Source organism: Equus quagga, chromosome 18, assembly GCF_021613505.1.
Source record: "Equus quagga isolate Etosha38 chromosome 18, UCLA_HA_Equagga_1.0, whole genome shotgun sequence".
In the NCBI taxonomy this organism is placed as follows: domain Eukaryota; kingdom Metazoa; phylum Chordata; class Mammalia; order Perissodactyla; family Equidae; genus Equus; species Equus quagga.
This window is the reverse complement of record NC_060284.1, coordinates 40,715,215-40,735,203: the sequence shown is the minus strand read 5'-3', so window position 1 is coordinate 40,735,203 and position 19,989 is coordinate 40,715,215. Positions and strand designations below refer to the sequence as shown.

The 19,989-nt window shown below is 49.1% G+C and overlaps 1 protein-coding gene across 1 annotated transcript; it reads left to right on the top strand.

Moving 5' to 3' along the window:
* Positions 1 to 4,746: 4,746 nt before the first annotated feature.
* Positions 4,747 to 18,337, top strand: MYBPHL (myosin binding protein H like). The gene is made up of 10 exons (XM_046645670.1): positions 4,747 to 4,770; positions 5,067 to 5,252; positions 13,300 to 13,388; positions 13,948 to 14,143; positions 14,375 to 14,514; positions 14,658 to 14,817; positions 14,919 to 15,055; positions 16,070 to 16,256; positions 17,088 to 17,132; positions 18,277 to 18,337. The coding sequence occupies exons 2-9, from the start codon at positions 5,108 to 5,110 to the stop codon at positions 17,096 to 17,098; spliced, it is 1,065 nt and encodes a 354-aa protein (XP_046501626.1). The 5' UTR covers positions 4,747 to 4,770; positions 5,067 to 5,107; the 3' UTR covers positions 17,099 to 17,132; positions 18,277 to 18,337.
* Positions 18,338 to 19,989: the final 1,652 nt, after the last annotated feature.

Sequence of the window (19,989 nt, the reverse complement as noted above, 5' to 3'; positions counted from 1 at the left end):
GCAGTTTCCACGGCGCTTTCACCTGCATTATGTCATTTGAACCTCCCAACACTCTTATAAGATTAAAAAAGAAAAGAGGCAGAGATTTTAATCCCCTTTTTTTAGGAGATGGAACTGAGGTACAAAACTTGCGTAAAATGTCCCAGGTCCCTGTGTGTGACGAGCAGTGCTGGTTGGCTGCCTTCAGAATGCAAACGTCCCATGCGTGCGAGTGCTGAAAAGCTGGAACGGGGTTGTTTCTTGTAGATGATGTGCTGTCCTTTACAACAGGAATCAGTGGCATTTCTTTCAGAGCAGAATTTAGCACCGTTGTGCCACCTGGGTGAACAGAAAATTTTGTTCTCCTGTTTTTCATGGCTGAAAACAAAAGTAATGGTAATTTTGAATATGTGTTTAGAACCTGCCCCTCACCTGGTTGAGGGTCATTGTTCGAGAGTGCAGGGGTGGAGTCCCCGTGGACGAGTCACCCTTCCCCATTCCCCTTGTTGTCCCATCGCTGGCTGGCCGGCCAGCTCAGTTGTTTGGAGCACTGCTAACAAGCCTGGCTCATTCCCTTTGTTGGCTCGGTAGCTTTCTGTGTCAGCCTGCTCACTCGCAATTCTGTGCCCTCACCCAGAGAGTAAAACAGCCTAAATCCACGATAGCTTCTAAGGAAAAAGGGTTTCTAATTTGTCCTACCAATAATAGGTTAGGAGCATTATCTTTGAAAGTAACGCATAGCATATCATTGTGTAAACTCCCAACCTTGATAGGAATAGAAGAGATTAGTTCTGGAGGTTTCAGCAGTAGACCTCAGTGTTGTAACATAGGTTGGACACATCAGACCATCTACAGTGGTCTGAGCTCATACGTCCAGGTGGGGAACTCACCATCCTTCCTGCTCTGTGGACAGGTGTCTTAGACCTAAGAGGGCGTTTGGTTTTCAGTGAGACCAGAGAACAGAGATGCATACACCTTGGCTGGTGATTGAATGGGAATGCCGCTTAGAAGAACACAAGTGTTTGGAGGGTTGTGGCCATTCTAGTCTGGGATCGGGAGACTCCATTTATTAGCTATAACTGAAACTTAGAGTTTGCCATCTCCCTCCGAACAGGCTTCCTAGTGTATATCTCTCTCACTCGTAGATTTGCCTCTGGGCCTCAACATGCCCAACCTGGCTTTCGTCCCTGACAGATTGGTAGTGCCTGGCCACCTCTGGCACCTGTGCTGGCTCTATAAACTATAGCTGGTTCTCCCTCCGGTGGCCTTCGTCACGATACCAGGATACAGAGAGGAGTGCAGGGCTGTCTGTCCACACTCACCCCAGGTGGCAGGGCTGTCCTGGCTTCAGTCATTTCTCTATTTTCCAGGCAAACCATCCAGGTGGAGAGACTCTCTCTCCCGTTTTAGGAGAGCTCTAAAGACTCGTGTCCCTGTATGCAGAGCTCGTCCTGCTCGTTATCAGTACAGCCCCCTCGCCCCACGTGAAGCCTGGACACTGAGAACTGCTAAAATGGGAAGAGATTCTGCTTTTCACCTTTGCCACTACCTTCTCTTGAGCAGGAAAATAAATATGGACTTGAGTGTCCTTTGAATAAAACCAAAGTTTGAGATTTGCCGCAAGATGGAGTGATAGGGAGGACAGACTTTCAGCCCTGGCACTCAGCAGGTGCCAGACTTTCTCTTCCATCTGCCATTGGTTTGCCCAGCTCGGGCAGCTTTCAGAGCACCGTCCTGCTTAGCAGAGCCCAGGTCTTGCCCTAGGGAGGATCACTGAAATAGCAGGAACGTGTTGATTTCTTGGTTACATTGCGTTATAACAACAAGAATCAGAACATTAATTTGAAATTGTCTTCAACAACTTCCTACTGTATGCATTTTTCACACCAGTACATTCTTAAGCATCCTTGTTTATATAGAGTAACATAAACTAATCTGTACCTTTATATATATGTGTGTACATATATACATGTATAAACTGTATAGTGTACATGTTAATGATTTATTGATCTGTCCCAAATGTTTAATGCAGTTCTCTTCCTCCGCATGCCCTCAGTTGGTAATCGGGTGACTAGAATGTTCCCTAATGATTCTGCCCACCTCTTGTGTTTGGACGTCTAGGGAGGAGGGTTTGGTTGTACCCTCCTTATCCTCGTGCACAGAAATGCTCAGGGTCCCCATGTGCCTCTTGTTCAAACCTCTCTTGTCTCTTGTTCCCTTTCTGAGCATGTGGTCCCTCCCTGTTCTATACCTTCTCTGCCTCCCCTCCCCAAGCTGTGGGACAGCTGCCTTCCTACTAAAGTGTAAAGCAGTATTAAGATCATTACTGCATGTGCGCTAAGAAAACAAGTTTTATGTTCCTTTGGGACAGAAAATTGCATGTGAGGTGGGATAATCAAGATTCAGTGACCCATGTCAATTACACAACAAAGCCAGACCCCGAAATAGAATTCCACAAAATGGAAATAAAACTCAAATTTCTTTAGCATTGTGTAAATAAATCTGGATGTGTTTAACTTTGTACTGGTAATTTTCTGTATATTTGCAATATTTGAGTCAGAAATAAAACAGACTGGACTTTGTTACCTGACCTGCTGAAATGACTAAGCTACAGTTTGTTAATATGATAGCTTTCCCAGTTTTCTAGCTTCAAAAATAAAACTCTAGAAACCGGAGAATAAGCCAATTAAAGACCCAGGGCTGTGCCTTCATAGCATGAAAGGTATTAGATAATTTATGGGGAAAACAACTCACTTTTTTCTAGTTTCTTTGCCATAAAGATCTACCTCCCATGGGTATTTGTAAGGCCAGCTTTCTTGTTCTTACCCCTAGAAAGTCCAGCTGACCCACCCCACACACCCTCCCAGGTTTCAGTTGCTACACTCGTCCTTCTAGACACACAGCATACCATCACTTCTGAATTATATGTTCCATGTAGCACGTTTGACACACGACAACACTGAGTTTAACTTTGGTGTCTTTCCATCTGCCCCTCTTATATTTCTCTTGCTGCTCTTACAGTCTTTCTGATCCATTTCATTTAAGGGCCTTCAAAGAGTTACAGCCGTCCTCTCTTCCAAACTATTTCTTTTAGGAAAGGTTCCTGCCTGCCTCCCTTGAGCCTTTACCCGAGACTTGAAGGCTGGCTTCTCGGCCTGCCATCCTGGGGTGATATTTCCGTTGAATACTTGGCTCTGGCATCATGATCTGAAGATGAGAAGGCAAAGACTTGCTCTCGAGGAGCCCACTGTTGACCCATTAAATTAGACTTTCTAGTGGACAGACCTTAGGAGTCTGCATTTTTAATGTGATTCTTTCACACCGCAGTTGCACCCAAGGGCTAACACTGAAAGCTTGGCCAATCCTCTCCCCAAGGCATGGGTAAAGACGGGTGTAAAAAGGGATGTTTGGAGTCCCCTGGTTTGGGGACTGTCCATACTTAACAAGGGCCTTGACTGGGTCAGGCAAGAGAAATAGGTCAGAAAGGCCTTCGCCCTAGTCCTATGTGGCCAAGTGCAGCCTTTTACCAACCAGCCCCAGAGGTCAAGCTCCACGCTCACCCTCTTCAGTCGTCCCAGTTCCTGATAAACAAGTTCCTGGGCCTGAAGTGTGTCTACAGGTTTTCCTGGCCCTCAGCCCCTATACAAGTTACAAAGAGGAGTTCCAGACTTCTGTCCCACACCCTGAGATCCTAACATGGGCTCTCAGGATCTTTTTGACTCTGCTCCCAAATTGAGGGCTAAAGGGGAAACATGAGTGAAGAACCTGTTCATTCAATCACATTCATTTTTTTTTTAGTAAAAAAATAAAGGTTTGGGGGAGGAGGACATATGGGAATTCTGTGCTTTCCACTCAGGTTTGCTGTGAACATAAAACTGCTCTGAAAAATAAAGTCTATATAAAAATATATACAGAAAGAATGCTGGCTTCTGGAGATAAGAAAGTGGGAGTGTGGTAGGAAACCAGATCATTTGGATGGAGTGTGCAGCACATGTAGAATGGCCCGGAAATCATACAGGAGCTTTAGTAGGTAACTAGCACCTGCAATGGGCTGGCCACTTTCCTGTGTGTGTATCATTTTATCCTCAGCACAATCATGGCGTTATCATCCCTTGTTTCCTAGACCAGGGGCCTGAGGTTCAGAGTAGGTGGTCTGCCCAGGGTCACCTAGCTAATAAGTTAGCAGTATAGCCAAAAGGCACACTCAAGTCCCGTGACGGTATGCCCCTGGCTCTCCTTCCTCCACCACTGCTCCTCTCACTTTATTTGTCCTTTATCTCAGAGGCAAGGGAGCTTTCAAAGGGGCAAATGCTGGCCTGACCTAAAAATAGCTTCCGTTTATCAAGCACTTAGTCAGCTACACTCTGCTAAGCACTTTACACAGATTACCTCTTTTAAGCCCCACAACAACCCTCTGGTTATTATCATCTCCATTTTACAGATGAGGAAACAGACCTAAGAGCGATTGTGATGTGTGGCAAGTCACACAGCTAGTCGGTGATGAAAGGTGAGCCCGGCTAGCTGGCTCCAGCGTACAGACTCCACCTTCCACGGCAACTAGTGGGGAGGCGGAGGGGGTGGGGACAGACCCTATAAAGGTCCAGTGGACAAGACTTTACAACGCACTGAATGTCGGAGCAGAAAGAGAAAGGGCAGTTAAAGGGGTGCCTGTGAATCAGCTAATCCTGGGGCCCCTTTCTTTGAACCTGAACCCCCTGTTGGATGAGCTGGAGGTCATAAGCCAAGATGTCACCCAATCCTCCGATAGAAGCCAGAAGTCCCGTTTGGATGGTCTGTGCATGGGGGTGGGGGCCTGCTGTTTGAGGCTTCAGCTCTCCCCTCCCTCCCTAGTGCTGTGTGAGGGGTGTCGTCTCTCTCTCCCAAGATAACAAGGCCACCTCTGCCTTCCTCCTGGGGTTATTCTGGGCTGCTGTCTGATCCCTCTCTCTTCCCCTAGCCCCTGCTTCACCCTTCTGCTGGGAGTAGCTGGGTGGGGAAAGGCCAGCCCAGTTACATAACCCTGTGGCTGGGACCCTGGGAAGCCAGGCCAGAGAGCAGGTGCTCAGCACCTCCCTCACCACCAACAGTGGAAATCTTCCGCTGGAGCCCAGCCTCAGGGTGGCCCAGCATGGAGACAGCCACATCTCCGGAGGTGGCCTCGGGATCCTCACTGAAGGTGAAAGAAGCCAGGCCAGCTGATGCTGAACGACCCCAGGCTTCACCTCAACAGGGGGCCGGCAGCCCCATTCCCCAGCTCCCGTCCACTATAGAAGGTGACTCCAGGGGGTTGGGGAGGGTGGAGAGGCCGGGTGGCGGGAGTTGGGGAGGATGTTCCTACCACCCTGACCACCTCCCTAGGTTTTTGCAGAGCTAAACGGCCTCATGGTACTTAGGGACTGGTACTTAGGACAGAGAAGCATTCACTGGAGCCCCCACCTCCTTCCTTGATGGATTCTTACCTGCTGCTCAAGTGTCTCTGCTGGGTTTTTGTGGCACTTTCCAGTGAGTGGTGTTTGTGGCACTTTACCTTTAAAAAATATTGTGACAGGGACTAGGAAGACTTGCTATATTAATGCCAGTCAGGAAGGGAATGAGGGGTGAGATGGTGGCCGTCTGGGTAGAAGAGGGAAACGAAAAGCTTATAGCAACTGGGAGGCTAAGGGGTGAACAGCCCATGACACTGCCTCTCTGGCGGCAGTGCCACGGGACCAGGACCTACCCCAACACCCCCAGGGCGCCCACAGAAGCAGAGCCCTCTGGGAGAAGCATTTGGCTTCTCCTCTGTGAGCCTCTCAGGAAAGAGGCATTTTTGAGCCAGGAGGTGCTGGGTGCCCCTTCCAGGCCCAGGTTTCCTGGCCAGCAGCGCTGCTGCCCACCCCCAGCTGACCCTGGCTGAGGCCTCTGCACTCACAGCTCTGGGGGGGTCTCCCGCTGCGGCCAGCTCGACCGACCAGAGGAGGAAGGCAGGAGCGGCCGTTCCCTGCTCCTACGTAGTCACGGCAGAAGCAACCATGGGGGCTGCATTAACTGTTTAAGACAGTTACTGCACAAAGTCTCCGCTTTCAGCCCCTTGAGGTCTGAAGAGCAGAGGGCGCGAAGACCACAAATGGGAAACCCATGGAATCCCAGGGCGGGGAGAGGGAGAAGGAGAAGACACCACCTAGATTCGGTTCCCAGTGCTGCCTCCAGCAGCTCTGTGACCTCGGACAAGCCAGTCAACTGCTCAGTTCCAATGTTCTCTCTGTAAAATGGTGATTAATAGTATCTACCTAGCAGGGTAGTTGAAAGGATTGTTGAGATAATCCAAAGTGCCTTGGAAGAGGCCCAACCAAGATGTGAACAGATAATCAAATGTTTGCAGGTCCTGGGTGAAGACTAAGGGTTCTGCCTGCAGATAGGGCCGTGCAGGGCAAGTTCCCTGCCTCTTACCATCCTGAGGGAGACGCTGGGTTTTCAGAAGCTGTTTGAATGTCAAAGGCAGAGAACCGGGGGAGTTCGTCCCATTGAAAAAGAGGTAAGGGGAGCAGAAGTTGTGAACATATTAAGTTGGGCCAGCTTCTCCCCGAAAAGGCCCAGGGAGCAAGTCACAGGCAGAGGGAGAAGGAGAGCTGACCCCCCGACTCTCCTGGTCTCCATAAAATGCTGGGTTGGGTGCTCATCTCACCCACACTCTGCCCCCTGGCTGCAGAGGGGATGCTGTGGGCAGCCAGGTCCCACAGGTGCAGCCTGAAGAGCCCTGTCCTCGTGAGCAGCAGCTCTGGACCTCAGGGCCACCAGCACCCAGTGGCTCAATCCAGTGGCATCCCAGAGATCACTGGCAGTAAGGATTCCTTGTGACACTTTGCAAAGTGTGTTTGCGTCTGTTATCTGCTTGGAAAAAGAAGACATTAATTCAAATCCTAGCTCTGTCCCGTGACCCTGGGCAAGTCAATCCACCTCTCTGGGCTTCCGTTTTCTCATCTGTAAACTGAGAGGTTGAACTAAATCAAGATTCTTAATCTTTTGATGAATATGGACCCCTAGGAAAATCTGACGAAAGCTGTGGACTCTTGCCCCAGCAAATTTCTCAAAAAAGTTCGGGGAGTTCCCAGAACCCCTGAAGTCCATCCAGAGTCCGTCAGAGTGGCATGGACCTGGACTAGACGGCCCCTACATTCCCTGTGAGCTCCAAGGACTTCTTCTTCCTCTTAACTCCTCCTCTTTCTTATGTGGAGCAAGGGGCCCTGTGGCAAGCATGCGAGAACATGCGAAATAGAGCAGGCCTCAGAAGCAGAATTAATTGGTGACATCGAAATAAACTGAAACAGGTCAACATTGAGCTTTTAGTCAAAAAAGCCAGCTACTGGGCTAAATGAGCAGAAGGAGGTGGCCGCCACTGGGAAACAATTCTCTGTCTCCCTCAGCACTACATGGAGGCACTGTGTCCTGGAGGCCACACTGGGCAGGGGTGGGAGGAGAGCTTCCGCAGCGTCGAGGGGCTGGGGACAGGCTGCATCGCTGACCTGGAATGACCCTGAGACCCAGAGGGAGGGCCCGTCTGCTGATTCCAGCATAATAACTCCAACTTCCTGTGCATCCTCTTTCAATCCAAACTGTTCCGTGTCTTCCAGGCTCGCGAAGTTGAATTCCATGCCTGGAAGTGACCTTTCTTCCTTCCTCCCACTCTTCTTCTCTCCTTTCATCCCTTCCTCCCTTCCTCTCTTCTCTCTTCCTTCTATAAATGTTTATTTTGTGCCTATTATGTGCCAGGCACTGTTACAGAAATGAACAAAATAGGCAAAAATAATTTCCCTTGTGGAGATTGCTCTCTAGTATAAGGAGAGACAGTAAATAAATATACAGATAAAATAGATAATATATCAGATAGTGATAATGCTATGCCAAAAAAAAGTGGAGGAAGATAGAAAGTGCTGGAGGTGGGAAGCGTGCTTGCTGTTTTAAAAAGACTATTCAGTGAAGGTCTCATTAATAAGGTGATATTTGAGCAGCAACTTAAAGGAGATGAGAGAACAATGCATGCAGATATTTGGGGGGAATGTTTTTCACGCAGAGAGAACAGTAGGTGCAAAGGCTCTGAGGCAGGAGTGTGCCTTATGAACTGAGGCCGCTGTAGCCGTAGCAGAGTGAGGGAGAGAATGGTGGGCTTGCGGTCAGAGCAGTAGCAGGAGCATTGTGAAGACCGGTTCAACTCAAACAGATGGGCAGCCAGTGCAGGGTTGTGAGTGAGAACTGACATGATCAGGTGTAGGTTTTAAGGTTTTTTTCTGGCTGCTGAGTTAAGAACAGGCTCTAGGCAGGCCTTAGACACTAGCAAGATCATCAGCTGAGAATGAGGACGAGGGAGAAGATATGGAAGTTTGAGAGGAGGAAGGGGTGCAATAGTCACCCAGGAGAACAGGAGATTGAGTGAACTAGGGAAGTCTGGTGGAATTGCCAGGGTCCCTTTGGAGTTAGTGGTCACTGATAGTGACCATTGGCTTAAAGTCAGCATAGTTTTCTATTTTGCCCCAGTCATGTTTGGCTGTGCAGATGCAGACACTGAGTGGATGGAAAATATTTAACTGGGGTTGGGTATTGCTAGAAGGATGTCATGAAGTGAAAGCGGATTAAGGGATTTGAGTGGGTATGCAAGGGCGTGAGTATAACGATGAAGTGATAACATGAGAGGGTGATGGAGAGTGAAAGGTGGTAGGACAATGGAGCAGAGGTCTCAGAGGTGCTGAAGGATTGCTGGTATTGGAGCATTAGAGGGAGTGAGCTGAGGGGTAGAGACTATTCATTATGGTATGCTAGTTGATGAGACAAATAGGCCTCAGAATTTAAGTCTCAAAAACAGCAGATGTTTATTTCCTACTAGCGAAACAACGAAAAAGAAGTGTTCCTCCTCGGCAGATAGTTCTCCAAGCAATGGTTCAGGGACCCAGGCCTCTTCCATCTTGTGGCTCTGCCATGCTTTAGGGCCCCGTGATCATCTGCATTTGGCTAGCAGAAGGGGAAATCAAGAACTCACTTGTTAAAAACCTTGGCTCAGAAGTGATTCTCATTGTGTCCACTCACATTTCACTGGCAAGAACTGGTCTCATAGCCACACAGCAAGGCGGTGAGCCCCTTCTCAGAGGGAACTACACTATGGAAGCGATCATGTCAGTTTTGGTGGGCTATTAGCCATCTCTGTCATACATGTGGTGATGAGAGAGTGGGATGATAGAAATTCAGATTATAGAGGAGTTGTAGTTATCGGCCTACAGAATGACCAAAGGCACCAGGGGCTGCCGGGAGGACAGAGCCACCAGAGGAGGGGTGGGCAGACAGGAGTCAGAAGGAGAGGTGTTGAAATCAGCAGGAATCGTGCATGGAGAAGTGTTGAGAGAGCGACAGTGAGCTCGGGGCTAAAGCCAGCAGCACGAGGGGAAGACTATCACGGGTTGGGGCAGGGGGTGTGACAATCTCCTCAGAGAAGCGTGGCCTATTTCCATGTCCTTTTATTCTTTCTGACCTCAGTTTCATGGTCTTTAGGGAGGTGACACTCTTTTCCTTCACAAAGTGCTTCTGCAGTTACCACACTCCTTTCCCACCACACTCCTCCAGACAGATTTCTGGTAAGGCCAAGGCCACATCCTAGGCATCTGCTAACGTTTCTCTAAGAAATGCTGGTACTTTTTGGATCCCTGGAAATCTCTGGCTGTGTCTCAAAGCCATAGCTGGCCTTGTGCATTCGCCCTCTTTTGGTAACCATTCACTCATGCAGGCATGTGCACACACACCCCTCACACACAGGCACACATATTCTCACACACACATACATTACACACTCACACATACACTCACACACACACACCCCTCCACTCTTCAATGCATCTGTCTTGTTCCTTCACTCTCCGAGCCATAATTAATAACCTCACTCCACACTACACAGGCCTCAGGGAGCTACTGGAGGAGAGTCTTTAACCACCTGAAAGGAAATAAGGAGAGGATATGAACAGTTACTTCCTGCGAGCACAGAATAAGAAAATGGGCATGAGCTTCAGCAGAAGAAAATTAAGGTAGAATTAGAAGGCATTTTTTAATCAAGAGGAGTCGAGATCTTTGGACTTTAAGTAATCTCCCTCTCTACTAATTTTTAGAAAGAATTTGACAGCATTCTGTCTGAGAGAAATACAGGGCTGAGAGCAACGCAGCTCAGAAGCCAACGGCTCTCAAAGGACTTTTCAAAATGCCTTTTCCCCAAGACTCTACAAAGGGAGGAAACCGAACTGTGGCTGTCGTCAACCTGGGCTTAGAAACCCTGGGCTCTGCTTCAGGGCTCCAGTCTTTGGTTCACAACCCTCCTGAGGAGGAGAACGACCTTGGGCATCAGGGAAAGCCATGTTTCCCCAAGGTCAGTACAATTAACACCTTACTTGACTGTGGAAGTGTGAAAAGAGATGCCCCAAATGAGCCCACCTATTAACATTCTTCCCAAAGGGTCAGATTGCTCGTATTTGCCGGGGCTGAAAAGAAGGCCTGGGTTGAGCTGGGAAAGAGCTTGCTGCTGCCCAGACACCTGGAGCTGTCAAACACTCTTCTGTCATCTTCTGTCACCTCCCACACTGTCAGCTGCTTTAGCCTCAGACCCATCCTCTGCCCTCCCTCTGGGGCCTCAGAGCCTGCTGAGAGCAGAATCCTCGCCTACTAACCCTCAGAGTCAGAACATTCTAGTAACTTAAGTCTGTCCCCTATCGATTCATTGTCTTGTCAGGGAATCTCACTTATAAGTGAAGAACGGGCACAGAAGCCCTCCAGGGAGGGAGAGACCACCATCCTAGCTTTGGCCTTTCTTCTCTGTCTCTCTGCCCACACTGGGGTCCCGGCTGGATCCCATTCTCCTTCTAATTCACCCATCTTAGCTTATGTTCCACATAAACCTATTTCTTTAATTTTTATCTTCAGTTCAGGTGAAACCATGCTAACAGTTTTCCAAGGTGTTTCTCTGAGAAACAAAAGAAACACTAAGTGGGAACAAATATAAGCATCACAGGCACCTATCTACAGAAGCCCATTTCCTACCTGAGGTCTAAGCAGAGCAGGGCTCACTTGGCACAGCTTCCAGGTATGACGGCCTGGGCTCCTTTGCTCACTTCAACCTTTTCAACCCTTGAATGTGTCCTTCTGCCTCCCCTTCTTTGCCTCCTCCCTCCAGAGGGGAGATCGCTGTCAGAGCCCCGACTATGGTGCCCAGTCCCAGGTAAGTGGACCGATACGCCACACTCAGAGAATGGTCCTTCAGACATATGTTCCTGGACAGGGAGGCCGGAGTCCTGGCGCCAGCACAACTTCACAACCAGCCCTCAATCTTCGGCAAACCTGTTTTCTCTGTCTGAGCCCTTTCCTTCTCGTCTTCTCCCTGTTCTGGGTGCTCATCAAGGTCCTTCGTAAGTCATACATTCTATAGGCAGAGCAAGGAAGAGCAGAGTCGGCTTCTCTCCAGCCCTCTCCCCAGCAAGTGTGAAGGGTTATTTCCCCACCCAACAGTGGGGAACCAAGCCCAACAAGATGAGGTTTTAACCCTCCTTTTCAATCACCGCCTTTTTTCTCAGAAAACCCTTAAGTCATATCCGCCTGTTCTCAACTCCTTGGTCGCTTGCCAAGATGGCCACAGGAGAGGAACACATCACACAAACACTTCTTCTGTTCTTCACGCCCCGCCCCCTCCCAAACTGCCAAAGTCGAACAGAGGGCAACTGGAGCAGGGTCATTTAGCTGCCTGGGGCCTGTCGCTGTCGTGTTCTTGCTGAGGTGGACTGGCCCTGAGCAGGATGGGCGCTCAGAGCACCCGAGGCCTCGGATCACTCAGTTCCTGCTTTGTCAGGGGCAAGGTGTGGTCTAAGACAGCACAACCCAGGTGACAACATAAGCCACACAGCGGAAAAGGAAACCAGATCAAGTGGATAGCGCACGTTGCATACTTGTGGTATAATCATTTACAAAGGCCAAGTGACCTCAAGATCGTAGTGGGGGCCGACTATGGGAGCGAAGTTCCTGGTCTCTAAACAGCGGTCTACAGATTCAGGTGTAGGCAGAACATAGTAGAACCTCCATTTATTTTATTTTAAATTTCACCATTCAAAATCTCGCATTGTGTAATGTACATGTTTAAACAGTTCAATTTATAAGTAACATACATACGTTGGGGTGAAGGCTCAGGAATGTATTTACGGGGAAATGTATGTTATCAAAATGTTTGGAATCCACTATTGAGCAGTTGTGCTGTTTGCTCAGTTGTGTACTGGGGTGGAGTTTTTCCAACTGCTAGGAATGAATTGTAGTGGGGAGACCAGGCAGCTGGTGGGAACTGAGGTGCTGTCACACTCCACTTAAGTCAACAGCAGCAGGGGACTGTCTCTGTCTGAGAAAGGAGGAGACAGGAGCCCCAAGAAGGCCAGAAAACTGTGTTGGTCTCAGCCAGGCCCCAAGAGAACCCAGGTGGAATGTTTGCACTTTCTCAGCCAAGGCAGCCAGAGGCATCCCAGAGAGGAGAGAATTACACATGGTCATTCTCCAAACCTTACACTCAGCACTTTCCTGCGCATCCCTGTCTTCATCCTGGAACCCAATAAACATAATCTAATCTCTCTTCTCACTGGAACAAGCCCGGGAGATCAAGGGGAAGTGAGCAGTGGACCTAATCTTTCCCACATTCTGTTTGTACAAAGTGATCCTCCACAAGCTGGAAGAACGCTATGCAGGCGCCCAAGCAGGGCTGCCATGCGGAGGAAGGAACCCAGAGGCCAGCTCCCTCTGCAATGACGTCAGTGCTGGCCTAATGGGTCCAGGGTGTTGACTCTGCCTGCAGAATGGAAAGCTTTCTCCTCGAGCCTGGCACCAAACTGGAGAGCAGGGCTGACACTTGGAGGTCAGGACTAGCATTGAAAGTGGCCTTGATAAAAGGAGTGTTGTTAAGGACAAATATAGAAAAGGGATGGAAAGACAAATCACACAGATTGGACTGGTCTGTGTACCAACAGAAAAAAAGAAACCTCAATGATGAAAGTCAGTAGTTGAGGTATAAATTAAAAGAAGTAAGCATGAGGCTCGCACTCCAGGGCTCTTTCTGCCAAGAGTTTTAACACGCCCTAGAGCATCCTTCAGCCAATTGCTCATCCCTAAGTCCCAGCAAGATGATGCGGGCAATCTTCCCATTCCCTAGGAGAGGACTTGATTTACTGAGCGATGCCTGGATCACCTGCCCACGGAGCACAGCTGGACGCAGGACTCCCCTGAGCTCTACTCTTCCTACCACAGGAGACTCACCACTCCCTGTTCTCTCCCTCCATCACTCAGAGCACCCCAAGATCTGGCTACCTCGGGCCCTGAGGCAGACCTACATCCGCAAGGTTGGAGACACCGTGAACCTACTAATCCCGTTTCAGGTGATCATGCCAGCCCCACGCTGGGTCCACTACTGCGACCAGGCCAGGGTTTTGATTTGGAAACAGATACCAAGAGTCCTGGTAGCAGTGGGGCAGTCGTCCTGGCCTTGAATGGAGGGGGCTGTGTCACTAGGAGTCTGGGGCCAAATGACCCTTCCATCTGCACTCCTGAGGGTGGGTTTGGGTCTGCTCGGGTCAGGCATGCCCATGTGATGCGGTGAGGCTAAGCCACGCCCTTCAGTCAGGAGAGATCTGTGAGCTCTCACTTTGGAGGGCCCTTGGGAGTTTGGGCAGCTATTATTAGTCCCAGCTGCCCTGGGTGTCCATGACCTAGACTTTCAGAGGGCAAGAGACTCAAAGCCATCCCCCTTTCCCATGATCCTAAGGCTGTTGCTGAAAGACGGAAGTCCCCTGGGAGAGTTCACCAACCTCTAACTCAAGGAATTTGCAGCTGCGAGTCAAGTCACCGTGTGGACCTGTGGTGGATCTGACCTCTACCGCAGTAGGGAGGGTTAAGAGGCCTCTTGAGGATACTCACAGCCTTATCCCCATTTCTCAGGGCAAACCCAAACCTCGAGCCACGTGGACATGTGATGGCTGTGCCTTGGACGCCAGTCGTGTGAGTGTGCGGAATGGGGAGCGGGACTCCATCCTCTTCATCCGAGAAGCCCAACGTGCAGACTCCGGTCGCTACCAGCTCAGTGTGCAGCTGGGCGAGCTGGAGGCCACCGCCACCATTGACATCCTGGTGATTGGTATGGTGAGGGGAGTGGGAGATGGGGTGGTCCTCAGAGTCTCCCTCTCCAGGCTGAAGAGGAGCCATCGCAGAGAGCTGGGGAAGCTGAGGTGACTCCTTCACCCTGAGTGTGGGACACAGTCTGGGGTGAAGGCAGGGGTAACTAAGCAGAGCAGGGGAAGGGGCACTTCTGAAGTGATTTCCATGCATGTGAGTTGTACATGCCCACTGCCATGCTTGGCCCTTTCAGAGAGGCCAGGCCCTCCTCAGAGTGTCAAGTTGGTGGATGTTTGGGGCTCCAACGCTATCCTGGAGTGGACACCTCCCCAAGACACAGGCAATGTGGCACTCCTGGGATACACGGTGCAGAAGGCTGACACAAAATCTGGGGTGAGGCCTGGCTGGGAGGGAGGGAGGGAGGGAGGACTAGCACATTCTGGAATAGGGCTCTGGTAGCTCCATGTGGTGGACTGAGGAGGAGTGAGTTCACAAAACAGGTGTCTCTTTCATGGCATCTTCTTGGGACCCGAAAGCTATGGTTCACAGTACTGGAACGTTATCATCGCACCAGCTGCACTGTCTCCAACCTCATTGTCGGCAACTCCTACACATTTCGAGTCTTTGCTGAGAACCAGTGTGGACTCAGTGAGACAGCCCCCATCACTGCCGACCTTGCCCACATCCAGAAAGCAGGTAAGGTACAGAGACCCTGAGCTGGGAAGAGTTAAGGATAAAGAGTTGCAGAGGGATGGGGATCCCAGGCTCTACAGCATTGCCCTTCTTGGTCCCCTCAGCTACTGTTTACAAGACAGAGGGGTTTGCCCAGCGAGATTTCTCTGAAGCCCCAAAGTTCACCCAGCCTCTGGCAGACTGCACTACAGTCACTGGCTATGACACCCAGCTCTTCTGCTGTGTCCGCGCCTCTCCCAAGGTGAGTGGGGAGTTCTATGGGGTGGCTGTGCTGTGCTGCTTCCTGCTCCCACGCCAACCTTAGCTACACTGAAGAGCATTCTAACCAAAACATTTGTTCACGTCACCGTCATCTGCCTCCTCCACAGTAGGTTATGGAGGAGCCGTCAGGGCACTTGGAGTCCAAGACAGGCTGATGTGGATAATGTTCCCAGCTTTCCTTTTAGTGTTTGTTCATCTGAAGATGTCACTTTCTGACCTGCTGGCAACTGGGGATGAGCTTCAAAGTTGTCTCTCTGGCAGGGGTGGTAGAGTCCTGTTGGATTCTCCTGACTCACCCTCACGCCTCCTCTGATCGGGGCCATGCACATGTGAGCTGCCTAGAGTTGAGCTTTTGGCCACAAACCTGAGCAAGGATTTCTGTCTATTCACAGTCTAGTCACTGTATGCCACACATGGCATAAAATACCACCAACAACCTTTACCAAGTGCCTTCTGTGTATCAGCCCTGGGCCAGACCATCCGGGGATAACATCTCAGAAAGAAAATAACAATAAGCCCACTCTAGAAACTACTTTCTAACCAGAGGGGACAGGAGCGACTCCTAAGGCAACAGTGGGAATAGAACATAAATGATTCAACAGTGTATATACAAAAAAGAGGAGATCCTGACACTAGGTGCTTATGATCCACGGAGGGAGCAGCACAGAACAGAAGTCATCACCTTTCTTCTCGTCAGGAACTCTTGATGAACAAGGCGAGGTTTGAGGTGCTCTTTCCAACCAAAAGAAGGAGGGTGGGAGGCTCTTGAGGGTCCTGGAAGGGGAATGTCTTCCCAAATGTAAGGGATGAGGAGCTATCCAGAAGGCTGTTATCTTTTCTACATCCCTGTACCACCCGTTCATTAAGCACCCTATTCCCCCGCTCTTCCGGATGGTGTGTCCCTCAGCCTTGTAGGCAAAGAGTCCCAGAGACGGAGCCCCAAAAGAACAATTGCTCTTACACCTCCTGCTGCCCCCTCATCTTTATCTTCCAGCCAAAGATCATCTGGCTGAAGAACAAGATTGACATCCAGGGCAACCCCAAGTACAGAGCCCTCACTCACCTGGGAATCTGCTCCCTAGAAATTCGCAAGCCTGGTCCCTTTGACGGGGGCATCTACACCTGCAAGGCGGTTAACCCCCTGGGGGAGGCGTCTGTGGACTGTCGGGTGGACGTGAAAGGTAAGGGCAGCGCTCGTGCCTTAGGGTGCAAGCATCTCCTCTCTCCCCAGCTGGAAAAGTCGTTGCAGAGACCCAGCCTCCACGGGGAAGGGCCTGGTTTGCTTCACCCTTCAGGTCCCCTCATCACTGTCATCATCGGGATGTACTTGAGGAGCTGCTTTGATGATCCACTATTTCATTTCTCTCCATCAATTCTGTAATACGGAAGAATCGCTATTTCCATTTTGCAAAGGAGAAACCTGAGGCACAGGGAGGTGACTGGTTTACCCAAGATTTCCAGTGTTGGTTGAGGAGCTGGCATTATGGTGGAAAGAGCCCATGTCTCCTGGGCCTCACCCAGATTGTTTTTCTTTAAAATATGCAATCTTCTGAATCGATTCCCTCTGGGGGACTTTCCCCTCTGGTTTGTTAAAAGGGAATATTGTACCTCCTCTCTATCTCTTATAAAGTACTCATTCATTTATCCATTCCTGTCACCTTGTTCAGAGCTCCATCGTTGCATTTAGCATATTGTTTTATAATTGTCTATTTCCTGATCGGTTTCCTCATTAGATTATGGGCACTGTGAGGGCAGGGACAGTCTCATTTGCCTTTGTCTCCCCAGGGTTGAGCCCCGTTTCTGACACACAGTGGGCACTGTCTAAGTGTGTGTAGCATGAATCAGGAGTGAATGGGCCTTTCCATGTCCTGCTCTTCCCTGTGCATGGACTCCTAATTAGCACCATGGACTCTCGAAAAACCTGAGGAGTATATCCCTTCCCAATGCTCCGAAAGAAGGTTTCCCAGAGATTTCCAAGATGTTAACATTGAGAAATGTCTGAATTCTTGCAGCTCCTCATTGAAGCTCCCTAAGAGGACATGGCAACTCTGAGGAAGGTAAGGAGAGAGGGACAGGGGTCTGAGTGAGATATTTCATGTTTGGGGCTAGTGTTGTTGAGTCTGAGATAGCTATGCATCCCTGAGTCTTTCAACCATGCACTCGCTGGTGACCACTTTTCTTAGTAAGCTAGTACGACCTTCCCTGTGGAGGGAATTTACCACAGATGATGTCTACTTTTGTCGCATCTTCTATCTGTACTCCTCAAGGTGATGATAGGAATTAAACCTAATGGTCCTCTGAAGAAGAGTGACAGCATCTACCTAATTGCAAGGGGATTCTGTGGGAGGGAGGTGGGCAGGTGCTAGAAGAAAAGGTGTCAAGGGAACAATCAGGAGTGGAGGATGGATGAGGTTACCTTTACCTCATGGCGGCAGCATGGAAGAGGAGAGAGGAAGCTGCTCCTGTCAATTAAGTGTTTCTACCTCAGCATCATAAGCATGGTGAGAAACAAATTAGTTTGCTTGTTTTTCACTTTGAAGTTTATGGATTCTTTCCCTTCCAAGAGAAGAAAACCACCATCATCATTGCATGTCAATAATAATTGAACATGTTGCTATGTGGTCCCAAGCAGCACATCATTGGCAAAGGGCAACTCAGTTCATCATTTAGAATTTGACAGTTCCTTCATATTCTAAATCATTCACAGCAGAAATGTTGTGTACAAACTGGTGAGTGAGGTGAAAAAGAAGCTCAGGAGAGAATTAAGGAGAACTGGTTCCCAATGTCTCCTCTGCCCTGGAGCTCCCAGCTGATGAAAATTGAGAATGAATTCCATTCCAGAAGCCATTATTTAAGCCTATCATTGATATACAGCAAATGAAAACCCTACGGGATGCATTAAAAGCATAGACTTCTCAGGAGAGCTCTGTCTGCCAGCTGGCCCTCAAAGCCAGCTCTCTCGCCATCCTTCCGTTCCCTCTGTGTTAATGTTAATGTCGTGTTGTGTTGGTGTTGGCCTTGTTAGTGTTAGTTGCCCTCCTACCTCTCTCCCAGCCAGTGCCCAGCAATGAAGCAGAGTAAGTAGAGAATTCATAGCACAGGATCCAGGGACCATAAAGAGGGATTGCCTCAGCGTCCTGGATGTGCTCTGGCTGTTTGCTGTTATGGCCACAACAGACCTTCTCTTTTCTGTGCTTCTAGGAAGCCTGATTGTGCTGAGATTGTGTTCTTGAGGAGCTCCAGTCCAGTGTCTGGTTTGGACTAATCTAAATAAATGTGTGCATCCTCAGTGCATAAGTGTCCATCTGTTTGAGCCCTTCTACCTGGGAAAACCATTTAGAAAGTCGGAACCTTTAGCCAGACTGTATGAAGTCTGTGGACCCTCAGACTCCTCTTTCTCTTCCCATATCCACATTCTCTTCCACAGAGGTTTCTAACACTGTCCTTTTCTCTAGACAGTCTCCGACAGAGCCGACTTCAACTCTGTACAGGACTAGGTGCTAAAAGATGTTGAAGATCACTTGCTCTCTTCCTCTGTGCTCTTTCCAGTATAAGCTGGAAAACAGGATGCACATCTATCATAGAGATGCAGACAGCAGGACACATAAATATGAACATAGCTAATTAAAGACAGAGTACTAAGACTTGAGGGCTGGGAGATACTGAAGAAATTGGAGCAGAGTCTCATTAAGCCCTGGGGACACAACAAAGGTCAGGTGCCCTTGCTTATATGTTTTCATTCTTATAACAAATACGATATTGGAGATATTCTGTAACAGAATCTGCACAAGATAGAAACAATTCCTCCCATCCTAGTATGGGCATGGTGTTCTTCCCATCAAGATTGAGACTCTGTTTCTCCTCTCCTTGAATCTGGGCTGACCATGGGACCTGCTTTAACCAAAAGAATGTAGTGGAGGTGATGCTGTGCCAGTTCTGGGCCTAGACTTTAAGAGTTTTAAGTAGTTTCTACTTTTGCTTTTGGAAGTCAGCTCCCATGTAAAGAATTCAGTAGAATTATGAGAGGCCACATGGAGCACAACCAAGCATCCCAGCTGACAGCCAGCACCATGACCCTAGATGTGTGTGGCCATCTTGGACCCTCCAGCCCTAGTCAAACCCAATCTACTCCTTGTAAAGTGGAGACAGGTTATCCTTGCATAGCCCTGCATGAGCACATGAGTGGTTGCTGCTGTTTCAAGCCACTAAATATTGGGGTGGTTTGTTACACTGTAATAGATATCTGAAACAGCCTTCTATGCATCAGGCACAGACCCTCAGACTTTATCTCTTTCAATCTTCATTTTACAAATGAGGAAGTTGAAGCTTATAAATTGCTCCAGGTCATGCAGCTGGTAAGTAGCAGAGCTAGGATTTGAACTAGTCTGTTTGACTTCAAGCCTCCTCTATTTCCTCTCATCTCTTTTACCCAGTGACCCTTACTGCAGTGGGTCTGAGCTGGAATCAGGAGTCTCAGAAAGAAAAGATTTGTAGGAGGCAGTGAGTATTAGGCAAGGTTTGGAGGAGGAAGGGGATGTGTTTTGGCTGAGAAGAGTGTTCAGACCAAAGGTCTATTTTCAGTTGAGGCAAAGCATCTATTCCAGCCTTTCTCAACTGGTGTTCTAAGGGAATTAAACCCCAGTGTCCCAAGGCATCCATTGTATGTCATAAATGCACTTCTTCCCATGCATCTAGAATGTTACTAGTTATGTACCATCCTTGGGAAAACTGAGAAAATAGTCACACAAATCATTTGTAGGGTCTAACGCACTTGTGGAACGCCTGATGAGAATGTTGGAGGTGGGCAGAGTCCAGAGCCAGCTGGTCATGTACACACTGGCCAGGAGCCCTCCCTCCAGCTGAAGCAAGACCTAGGTCAGGAAGGAATGAAATACTCCCTTAGGACTATGATGC